The following is a 12,734-nucleotide window of genomic DNA, read 5'->3' as shown; positions in this document are numbered from 1 at the left end:
CCACATAATAATGCACGTATGCTAACATTTGGTTTGATAAGTTTACATAATAAAAGTTTAATGTTTAAGTAATAAATAGTAATAAATTAATCACAATATATGATAATTGGACTGCATTGCTTTTCTGTTCTTAGGGACAACTCAAAACTCTTTCATGACATAAGCACCATTCAATCCATGCGCACACACTTTCAAACACTGGTGGCTGAGGTATACAAGGCATACAAGGTGCCACCTGCTCTGTTACAAACATTAAATCACATTGTGCTCACACACTCAGGGTTCACCATCTTGCCCCAGGACGCTTGGACATGTAAACTGCAGGGGCCAATGATCAAACCACTAACATTACAACTGGTAGACGACCACTGTAGCTCCGGAGACACAGCCGCCATATACTTGTTGCCAGGCTGTGAGCTCCAAGAATGACTTCCTCTTGTTTCAATCTGGGCACAAATCCACAGTGAGGGACGTCATACTGACCCTAACACAGGAGGCGGATCACCTAACACGCACTCTTACTAAAGAAAGAGAACACACAAGAGGTTTATAGAGCCTCTGTAGGATGTTCAATCCCATTAGAAGTGTTTCCTCATGAATACCATTGAATAAGGATGAATCACTTGATTATAGATTCCTGTGAGTGTGCCACCAGTGCATGTTGACAGCTTCCTCTGTGTGCAGCTGTGCGTGTGTGTGTGTGTGTGTATGTATCTATCTTGCCAAAATAAACAACAGTGGAAAGTGCCAGTCGCTGAAAAATGGGCACCACCTCTCCTCGCTCTTTTCCTATTGATTTAATCTCCAGCCCTTTGCCACTAACCCCCCCCGAAAAATCTGTCTTCACAAAGCACATCAAAATCTGACGACTATCCCATCCACTCAAGTTTCATTCGCATGAGTCTTTGAAATAAGCATAAATAACCATGACGGGAGGTCAGATTTTTTTTCCCAGAGAGCAGTAATTCTCCTGACTGCTGATAGGGTGGTTAAGCATCCTGCATGCAGACTTGTAGCACTATGTTCACTTTCTTTTTCTATAAATGGGATTTCCTTCACCACTATTTACACTGAAGAGTATCTCTGCTCATGTTCTATACATTTAAAGGACTACTTTTCAACCAGCTTTATATCATAACAATGTGGGGGTATATGTAAATGAACTGTGGTAAACTTCCCTCCATCTAAGCAGTGCCAAGATCAACCATCCCCCGAAGCTAAACATCTCTAGAGGACTCAAAACATGACAGCTGTTGCTCGAACTACAGGCTATACTTTCACGTTTTTGTGTTGCCAACCACCTCACTGCCACCACTGACACAAAGAGTATAGAAGTGGGTCAAGAGACAGACCCCCCCCCCACCCCCTTTAAAACTCAGATCGAAATGTTTTCAGAAACCTATTTTAGTGCTCTGTTTAGCTGTAGTAGAGAGAGTTTGAGAATAAAAAGTGGGTGTCATGCTGTTAACTGCACGTTGAAAATGGAGGCTGATAAAACTAAGCAGCGCTGATCAAATAAAAACCAAGATTCTGTTACTGACTATTTCTAACCTCAGTTATGATGACTTGGCATTACATCACCTACAAGCAGAAGCGTTTATTGGGCCAGTGCTGTGCAGTGCATTCTGGTAGTTGTAGGCTTTCCACCTCTTGAGCAGAGGTGAATGCCAAAACCCTTTTTATCTGGTCATGTAGCACTAATTTCAAAAGAATTTGCATCTTTCCTCTGCTTTAACAGCTTCTTTTCATGAAAATACCTTCTCTTCAGCAGTGAAATACTCCAGTGAATCAAGCAGCTATTAATATTGTCTACACCCACTGCAATGACAATCAAAATAACGGATAGCGAAGATGACAGTTGTTGAAGATTACATAGAAACTCAAAAATACAAACATGGTGTGAACTTTTGTCCTTTATAGCATGCAAAAAAATGAAGATTCTTTTTTATGCCACTGTAAACATGTAGAAAAGCTTTGTACTTTTATAACAAACTGGTAACAATGTATTTTACTTGAATTTCTATGTGACTTCGAGCTTTGACATTTCCTCTCCTATCACTAAGATTTTTTTCCACGGCGTGCTCCCCTATGTAAAACCTTCATGTGCGGGGCTTAGGGCATGAGGCCTGATCCCTATTGATTGGAAAGCAGCCCGTGTCTGGAGGTGTGATCATAACAGAGTGTGCCTGAAGCCCATGGATTTTCACTGGTGGCAGGCTTACCTGAAATACAGCTTTGACAACTGGCATCTCCCTGGCTGTCGCATCCAGGTTTGGTGCAATTACAAACCTCTGGCAGTGACTTGTTCTCATCATGTCCACATGGGAGGGCAGTAAATGAGAGCAACCGAGTAGAAAAAGAAAAAAAAAGTTTGTTCCTCACGCAAGTCTGCAGCCACTTCCCACTCTGCACACTTCCATCACCTCCCCCTCTCAATCTCATTGTGCTGGCAAATTAAAATTCACGGGTTGCCAAGCCATCCATTCTCCCTCCTCTGCTTAATTGTCTCGAAAATTGAGGAGATTACTGGGCGCGATTTATGTACAAATAAGAGTTTGTCAGAAACCTGGCAGTGTATACCATGACATACACACAAAAATAGAATTTGCTGATTTGGGAGGTGGGGGCAGTGGCCATCATGGGATGCCTCAGATGACCAACCTTTATCCTTTTCAATTCTGCCCTTTCAGTATATCACACTGAGCAGTGCATGCTCAAAAGAGTTGGACAAAAACACTCTAGAGACAGGAAAACTTAGCAAAGAGAAGAATGAACACTTGAACACTCTTTTGATGCTGATCAGCAATCTCTTTGTCTGCATGACTGTCACTTTTCTAGACATTTTTTCTGCCTTGACTTTAGATGTGAGGTCACACTGCTGCACAAGACAACCCATTATTATTATTAGAGCCAGCAGCATTGGCTATTTTCAAGGGTTCTAGGTATTGTCTCCTCCAAAAAGTGTTTACACGTAAGCTGGTGAGTCCTATTTTCTAAATTTGGATCAGATCTCTTTGGATCAAACACCTAAGCAGAAAAAAATTGCATAAGCCATACTGTACATTTATTACAAAATGTTTTGGCAATCAGCACCCACTCATTCTTGTGTTGGAAGATACTGTATGTTATTTTATTAGTCACTTAAATGTGGCTGCCAGGAATTCATAAATCTGATATCAGAGTAACATATTCCTAAATTGGCAACAATGGTTAGCAGCTGAGCTAACATTTGGCTCACGAGAGTTTATTGAGCTTGGGGCCAGTGATGATATTCCTACAAGCAAACATGAACAGCAGTTAATGATCATCAGACTGTGTTTTATCCATGAGAGCGCTGTGCACTTCACCATGATCTCATGAATCATAGTTGGCACTTTGAGTTTAGAGCATCATGGAGTCTACCAATGTCATTGCACCAGTTTGGTTAATGTTGAGTTGGTAAACAGGCATTCAGGAAACACAAAACAAATAAGCACAAAGTAATCCTTCAATTAAGCTTCTTGGCTGCTGCTCATCTTTGAATCTATCAATGTCATGATTGCTGTCGGTGGATCAAACAATGGCCTGTGACATACTATAACACGATCTCTGTCCACGCATCCATCCGATCAGACAGGCATTTAAAAAATGATGTCAGACTAATTAATGAAGTGAAATGGCAATTCAGTGGGATTATCAGGCTAGAGCTTATCAGGAACCATGAACATATCCTCACTAAACCTTTCACTGTTGGGAAGGTCAAGTCCAGTCCACAAGATTCACCACATAGCAATCACACTGCAGGACATAGTGCTCCACTTGGATTTGTTGCTTGGATACAATTTTTTTTGTTTGGCTATTCACATTATCTTTTAAATGTAACCATTATCAGATTCCTGGTCAAGGGTCTGAACTGACCCACATGTGCAAAAGAACAATAACAAAGACCAAGAGCGTAGATGATGTTTCAGCAATGGAGGGGAAACATATGAAATGGAAAGTTTGGAGTACCCTGACAGAAAATTTTGAGCATCAAACTCTTAATTTCCCACATTTTGGTGAATATTTATGAATATTTTCTGCATCAATTTATGGTGTAAATGTCTTTAATTTTTGTTAAAATAAAAGTCCTCTGCTACTTTCATGTTTTGCGGGGAGGGACAAATGCCCATGTTCTGAATACTGGTTGGGATGCAAATTTGCAAACCCTAGAATTGTGAAGAAATAACCCACCCTACTCTCCCTCTGTTTGTCTAGTCCTCATTGCCTTTGTTTAGAGTGAGAAAGTCAGGGTAAGCCAGTCAGAGGCAGAGTAAGGTGGACCATTCTTTCTCTATCCTATGAAACACAAATTGGCAATGGGGACGTGTTCCCTGTTCGTGTGTGTGTGTTTATTTTAATGTTGTGTCATGTCTAAAGTAGTCAGTCTTCTCTCTAACCCCCACCATTAAATACACACACACACGCAGGTGTACCGTAATGTGAGTTGCATGTCTGCAGGCATGTGTGTAAATGCGCAGGTGTGTGCTGAAACCACATGTTCTCTCCTGGGAGGGCGCCAAATGAGGCAGTGTGATTATAGCCTTACCAGTGTAATCTCACCCCTTAGACTGTGGCCACTCAACCCCACCTATCCCCACAGCCCTCCTCCGCTCCCCTCCTACATCCACTCTTCCCTTCATTCCGGCCCATTCCAGCTAAATCCAATTTGTTATGGTTTCAAATGAGGCCTTGTTTTTCTGTGCTCTCGCCACTTCAAACAAAGTGGCTTCTGTTATTGCTCGTCCAATTTGAAATCGTTTTTTTTTTTTTGTTGTTTTTTTTTCATCTTTCCCTCTCTTCGGATCTCATCTTTTTTTCCCTTCAGGTCCACTCTTGCTGTGATGCACAATAGGCAGTGTAGACTTTAGATGCAACTGAAAAGGTTTTTAATGCCTATACAGAGCTGTTCTTTTGTAGCTCGAGGACATTATCGGCATTTTGTGTCAGACTGAACTTTCAATCTGCTTTGACCTGTCTCTCAAATGCATTTCTCAGGGAAAAGTTATGCAGACTAAAATAAGCTTTCTTTAAAAATAATGTGGAAATGTTGCTATTTAACATACTAATGCTAAATGTTGATACTGAACTTATCAGCACAATGTTTACTGAAAACATATTTCATTTGTTTTCTGCGAAACTAAGCAGTATGGCAGTTTATTGCAATAAACTCTCCACCCATTTTTCATCATCACATATTTTTATTATAGGTCCAATACATGTTTGTTTTTTGATTTTTAGAATAAAGCTGGTACAGGTGTTGTAAATACTTTGAAAGTATCAAAACAATCAGTCCACAGAGAAATGCACACAGTCCATATCAGAAATTGTGCCTTTAAACAAGCCATCAGGACAAGTTGTGATGTCACAACTGTAATATATAAAGGTATAATCTGCTGCTATTGTACTATTACAGTCATTCCCCGGCTGTAATGTTGGTGCAAAGACTGAGAGCGCAGATGTAGAGGACTTTGAAACACTGACCAATCAGAGCAGACTGGGCTTTTGTCTAAAGGGGGTCTTATAGAGACATGCACTAAAACAGAGGGGTTTCAGAAAGAGGGTGAATGCAGGTATATTCAGACAGTGTTTTTTGAACATTAAAGGAAAAAACATGTTCAAACAGAAATCTGAAATACAATTATGAACCTTAAAATGAGCGTAATATGGGACTTTGAACATTTAATCATGTGTTTGTGTTGCCTAAACCACAGATAGGTGTCCAGACATGAACCCAGGGGTCTGGTGTGACAGTCCTGCGCTTGTGAAAGCAGCATGGTACATAAATGTAGTGTTTCATAATGTCAAAGAAACCTCTCTGACCATAATTCAGGCAGCAATTACATTCTCACCACAAGGTAATTATGAAAACAGTAATATGGTAATATACAAATGTAATTTCTCAGAGACAGGGTTGGCTTTGCTGGTGCTGCTCATATTTAGAAGGCTGACAGATACTTTTGGTTTAACACTGCAAGTAGAATTATTTTTTTTTTAAATCAGTAAATATACTTCTTTTGTTTTTAATTTCCCAAGAAAAATAGTAACAACCCCTCTTATTGACAAATATATATGTGTGTGTGTGTGTGTTTCCATGTGTGTTCAATGTCTCGGTTGCAATCCATGTTTGACACTTAAAGTGGTTTTAAGGGGTGGCTCTATACTCTCCTGAAAATTGGTGGCTAAGATTCCCTAGAGATAAATTTGGTAGTTCCATTACATGGAAACCTCATCTGAACATCTAATAATGTCAGAGAAAACGTCTTTGCCTTTGTCAGAGGCAGATAATCATTATTAATTAAAGTGTAGACAGGAAAAAAGAGCAGAGAGGCGGTCTCTTAATTGTTCAGTAAATGTACTGAATGAAATGTTTTACTCCAACATGCCTCTCTCCTATGGGTCCTGTTTTTAATTGAAAACCTGCCTCTGGGTTGATGCTTATGGATGCTGCTTTTATTGCATCGCCAAGCATTTGGCAATAAAGAGGGCTTTTCCACAGTCTAGCTGTTGATTGATGGCAATTATAACCATAAAAATAACAATGTGGCCGTAATGATGATGACACAAATAATTATAGAAATTCTAATGGGGTCTTGATGGTGGCAGTGATGATGATGATGAAGACAGATGGTGATGTTAAACAGGAGTCAGACTTTCATGTGTGTGTTTGTGCAGGTTACTGCATGCCAGTGCACTCTAATGCCTGCAGATTAGTGCATTGTGTATAAATTTACGTGACAGAAAATAATTGCTGTGTATGTGTGTTTCTGTGTGTGTTGCAGGGGATGATGTATCTGGAGGAGCGCAGGCTGGTGCACAGGGATTTGGCAGCCCGAAATGTCTTGGTCAAATCTCCCAACCACATCAAGATCACTGATTTTGGTCTGGCTCGTCTGCTGGATGTTAATGAAAAAGAATACAACGCCGATGGAGGAAAGGTAAATCCTGTCAACACTTTGTGACATGTCATTTACACTACACATTTTACACTACACTTTGTCTACAGTAAACATCTTTCAGCCTACACTATGGAATGATTATAAATGTTTTTAGTGGCAAACTGTAATATATTTATTAATGGAAAAGCTAAATTCAGAAAAAAAAGATCTAATTTTGGGAAATACGATTTTGCTTTCCTGCAGCTAGTTGGATGAGAAGGTCAATACCACTCTCATTTTTGGATGGTAACATGGAAGCTGAAGCTAGCAGCCGTTAGTTATAGCTAACTATTTCGTGGCCGGGCACAGCTATTGCAGTTATTGCAAAGTCAAACTGACAGGACGAAAGCAAGTAAACATGAGATATGTCAGAGCCTAGTTTATTTTCCTAAAACAGTTGATGGAAACGCATCAAATTTGTATTTCTTTTTTGCAACATTTGAAAAGTTTACTTAAAAAATACTTGACAATTTTATGTAATCATGGTTACTGCTTCAGGCCAAGAAATAGCCGAGCCCATAATCCATAACAATGTGGGTATCACATGTATATTAGTGAGCTTTACAGGGGCTGGCTGTTCATATTGCTATTTTTCAGTCAGTACCAAGTTAGCTGTAGCCCCTGCTTCCAGTATTTGTTCTAAGCTATGGTAATTTTGAATGAACAGATGTAAGAGTGGTACTTATCTTCTCCTCTAATTCTCAGCAAGCAGGAAGAGAAAGGTTGAGGTACATATTTAGAGTTTTAATTTCTATAAGGCAATTGAAATACTATTGGTTAAAAAAAATAATAATAATAATATGAATTCCATTTCATTACTGCGTCTTTTTTATATTAATTGAATTAAGTAGTAGGGATATTTGTGTATCTTGTGGCAATATTAATATTTGTGGCAGTACTTCTAGTATTATTAAAACAATATTGCTAGTGATTGAATAGTGGCTTTTCTACTGTGTTGTACTAACATGAACTATATTGCCATTTGAGCCTGCAGTGAGTGACCTTGTTATCATTATCTTCTGTTTATTGTGTTTGGTTTTGGAGGTTCATTGAGATACAATATTATTAAATTACTATTTTCGACCATACCATTGACACGTAGTAAAAGAAAACAATGGATATTAACATTAATTAGGGTTTTATATCCTGAGGGAGGAACTTAGCCTATCACAAAGGACAGCTTTAGTGGAGTCCGAGAGATACTCTTCTGCTCTGTTGGACCGTTTTATTTACTTTTGGGGAATGGAGATCTCAAAACTCTGTGAACATAGTAAACAAATACGTCCTTGGAGCTCTCTGTATATGGGCTGCTGGCCTCTTTTAATCTTTGTTCAGCCTTTTTCTCTTTAGTATTTTGTTCTCAAACCATTTTTTCTCAGAAAAGCCTATTTCATCCTCCCTCACCCCCCTTTCTTGTGTCTCATGGTTTGCGTCAGCAGCGCTGAGCGTCCTGGTATTATCCTCTCCACTGAGAGAAAGACAGACACGCTCCAACCTTCGACATCCCCTTTCCCTCAACCTCCATCACTGTAATCAATAGAATTGGCCTTCAAATCTAATCACGGTGTTAAGCCGCATCCCAGACTGCCCTGCCGTTTGCCCCACCTTATTCCAATACAGCTGGAGTTTGTGTGCATGTGTGTGTTTGTCTTCTTTTTCATCAAACCTCGTTTTCCTTCATTCTGTCACCTCTCTTCCCTCTAATGTACACAGTCAGTTCTGCCAAAACAATTGATTGTGAGCCAAAACCTCACCAACAGATGATCCGAGTTTAATCTGAACTCAGAACAAATGTCGTCATTTCTACTTCACTTTTATTTCAGGAGATCTGAGAGAAAGAAATTAACTCTTTTTAATGGTGATTGTTGCATGTCTATACTACTGATATATACTGATATATGCTTCAACCTGACAGATGCCCATCAAGTGGATGGCTCTGGAGTGTATCCATTACAGGAAGTTTACTCATCAGAGTGACGTTTGGAGTTATGGTAAGCTTTATATTTTCCTTTCAGGGAATTTGTGTGAAGTGGAAAAAACCCAAAGAGCTGCAATATTTTCATATGTCAGAGAGACCCAATTAATTTGATTTTCCTTTTAAAATAATGTTCTATGACATGTTTGAAACCTATGTACAAAGTGACTTATAATATTGTATTCAATCTCTTTGGAAGCAAGAGTTTGATGATGGCAAAAATTGTAAGTGCCTGACTTTTAAATTAATAACAGTATGTTTAGTGCTGAAGGTATGGAAAACAGAGAAATCCTGATCATCTGTGCTGCAATTAACACGAGGGGGTGGCCAATTATCTTGGGCCTCTGTTGTCAAATGAAACTCTCCCCAAAACTTTGTATTTCATTTGGAAAAGCTTGTTTTTGCAAGAACTGTGCCCACTTTGGTGAGCTCAGTAATCCTCGCAGCTCGTGCTGAGTGCGCCTATATACTTAGTATTATCACCTGCCTGCACTTTTGTAAGAAAGCAGATAAAAACCTGTCTGTTTTGTTTGAAGAAAATAAGAAGTTAGAGTAAGTGTCAAAATTTGGGCTAATTGTATTTCCAAAGCTTTGAAATGAGGAAAACTTCATAATACAGAAAGTATGAATATACTATGTTATTGCTATTTTCATTTTTGTGGTCTCCTTACTGTGTTCATAGCAATTGATAGTCTGCCTTGTGTGCCCTTTAAGTTGGGATGGATACCAGACACTTCATTGATATCCAAATACAGACTCCCCCATCTGAATAGATTTTTGTTGTTGGACATTATTTAGTCCATCAAAATGTCAGTATATCATAGCACTCTCTAGTACATATTTTCCAGTATGATGTCATGATGGTGAGTTTGGTCATTTTTCAACAGTTAGGTAAAAGTCACTAAAAAATCTGCAGCAAAGTCTAACCTTACTTGTGGTTGAAGGCATGCCGGTAGGGTAAGGTGCAAACATCTAAGTGTATCTTTGTAAATCAATGATCACAAAAAAGAAAAGATCAGGTTTTATCTTGGGATTACTGCAAAAGTGGGTTAATAACCAGCTTTTTAGGTTGTATTCATGCTATGCTTATATCAAAAGGGCCTCTATTTTAGATATGTAAACACTATTTATCATGCATCTTACATTGCATTTCTCAGAGGTACATTCGAGTCCCCTTCAGTATTAATGTAGTTGCTTTATTTTTTTCTGCAACACTTACTTACCAATTTATTTTCAGTGTATCTAATGAGTTGTGTTTTAAATATTCTGTCATAAACATGATATAATATATGGCTTGTGTAAGAGCACTGTACACTCAAAAGGCAGGTTTTCAGCCTGTGACAGAAGATGGGCAGCAACTCTGCTGTCCTCGCTTCAGTGTGAGTTCATTCCACCACTGTGGGGTCACAACAGCGAAGAGCCTTCACTGAGATTAGTGACCACGGGGTCCACTGACTGACAGGGTTGCCAATCGTTCAGACAGAGAGGCGCAACGGTTGCAACAGAAACCACAAATACAAACACAAGTCAGAATAGTAAGATTGAGGGTAGAATGAGGGAAAATAAAAAAAAAAGATATCAGGAATGCTGTAGATTGTGTATGCAAGTTAATCTTGTGAAGGCGTACGTTGTGTACACAGTACACTCAAGACTGTTCTCTACACAGGCAGATCTAAAGCAGAGGCAGCGGGTAGTGAATGTTGATGGACAAGAGATCAGCGTTGATGTCTTTCTTTTTTGCACAGGGATAGTTCAGATTTTTTGAAGTGGGGTTATATGGGATGCTTATCTATAGACACTATATTACAAACAGTAGATGTCAGTCGGCACACCCTCAGTTTGGAAAACAGACAGCAGTTGGACATGGAAGCCAAACAATCTACTGTGGTGTAAAGGTCAGCAACAGAATGTATTTTAACTGCCTAAAAAGTTTTCTAAAAAATAAATATCATTATCATTTACCAACTGGAAAATGAGGGCGTTATGCCACTGTCTTTACAGCCAGACTCCATCAATAAAAACGTTGATTTAATATTGCTGAACAGAGATGCTGCTGGTCTACCATTGCCATTGAAATGGGCTGTCTGACAAAAAGGTTAAGCAGTTAATATACTCTCACTGTCCACAGCAGCACAATGCTTAGATTTCATGTTGTAGTCCAGCATGCTTCTCCAAACTGGGGGCATGCTGCCAGATATCTTCTGTATGTAATACACCGACTATGGGTAAGTACTTCATACAACCCCACTTCCAAATATCTGAACTATTACTTGAACTGCTTGAACATGTGGCAGTCACACTAACTGTAAAATGCAAACTGAATGATCTGTTCCTTTAAATCCTTAAGTATTAAAATCAGTCTTTGCAGCCATCAGTATGTCAGCAAGATTTAAATCAAGAGACCGACCTTATGGGAATTTCATTGCTATATTTCAAATAACAATTTCTTGTTTAAGTCTACCAATGACTCTTAAAGTCATTAAAAAATGTAAAATAAATAAATAAAATAAAAAAGCCAGATGGGTCATATCAAAGAGAATAATGCATGTTTGATTAAAAGTATCAGTATGATAGTGCGTCCATGTCCCCTGTGGTCCTCTATGACCGGGGGCTATTATACTTCCATCTTATAGCGTGCATTTACTCTGCTTACCACTCATTAGCTCATTAACACTAACATGATTAAGGCTGAAGAGTTCTGAAAGTTTCGACTGACTGATGACTTTGTAAGACTCTGATTAGTTCCTCTCTTCCACTCATCTCCCGTCCTCTGTTGACGTGTGCTCTCTTATCTTGTCCTCTCTTCTTTACTCTTCTTTACTCTTTGTTTTGTTTTCTCTCTTTGTCTCTCCTCCTTCTTCATCCTATCCCCTCTGATCTCCTCTACTCTCTCACTTCTTTGCTTCTCCTCTTCTTTTTTACCTTCTCTTCCTGCTTACTTCTCTTCTTTTTTACTTGTTCTGGTCTGCTTTTTTCAACTGTTTCACTTCCTCCTCCTGTCATCTCTTTACTTGGCTCTACGCTTGCTATAAAACCCCCTCTTCTCAACTCTTTAATCTTCTCCTCTCTTTACCATTCTGTACTCACCCATTTCCTCTCATCTTGATTCTACTTATCTTTTTTATACTTGTCTTTTTCTCTATGAGCATACTTTTTCTTCTGCTCTACGTTACTAATCTCTCCTCTTTTGTTCTCTTTTATTTACATCATCTCATTTCTCTTTTGTCTGTCTCTCTTCCTCCTTGCCTCTTCTTAGGGGTAACCATCTGGGAGGTGATGACCTTTGGAGGGAAGCCATATGATGGCATTTCCACCAGAGATATCCCAGACCTGCTAGAGAAAGGAGAGCGTCTTCCTCAGCCGCCCATCTGCACCATTGACGTCTACATGGTCATGGTCAAATGTAAGTGGAGGGGTGGGCAAAACACCAAAAACTTCTTAAAATATATCATAATCAAGTGCAACATCACAACAAACCACAGACTCAGAAGGTAAGTCAGCTTTTTTTTCCTATTTCACTGTATAGGAAAAAAATATTATATACCAAAAAATTTATCCTAGAGCTTCTGAAGATGAGTATATGGAGTATATTGTGCATGATTTCTAGTTTTTGCTTCTATCTACTGTATTTCAAAGAAGCAGAAAAGCCAATGGATTTTAAGGGTGAGGAGAGGGCCAAATGGGTTTTAGTTGAAGCAAACAAAAATAATTACACTTTTATTGAGTGATTTTCAAAATGCCACAACAGCTGTTTTGTAAAGAGGGTCTAGGTCGTGTCAAAGATGAAGTTTTTAAGCTGAAAT

At 39.0% G+C, this 12,734-nt stretch overlaps 1 protein-coding gene across 2 annotated transcripts in view; it reads left to right on the top strand.

Moving 5' to 3' along the window:
- erbb4b (erb-b2 receptor tyrosine kinase 4b) overlaps positions 1–12,734 on the top strand; it is a 381,424-nt gene that overhangs the window by 349,291 nt on the left and 19,399 nt on the right. For both annotated transcript variants that reach the window (XM_088083126.1, XM_042495287.2), the window contains exons 21-23: positions 6,801–6,956; positions 8,872–8,947; positions 12,188–12,334. In XM_088083126.1, coding sequence (XP_087939252.1) covers positions 6,801–6,956; positions 8,872–8,947; positions 12,188–12,334 — 379 coding nt within the window. The remainder of the gene's footprint in view (positions 1–6,800; positions 6,957–8,871; positions 8,948–12,187; positions 12,335–12,734) is intronic.

The sequence above is a fragment of the Plectropomus leopardus genome, chromosome 10 (assembly GCF_026936395.1).
Source record: "Plectropomus leopardus strain MGB_pleo_1.0 chromosome 10, ASM2693639v1, whole genome shotgun sequence".
NCBI classification, from domain to species: Eukaryota; Metazoa; Chordata; class Actinopteri; order Perciformes; family Serranidae; genus Plectropomus; species Plectropomus leopardus.
This window is presented reverse-complemented; position numbering and strand designations above follow the sequence as displayed.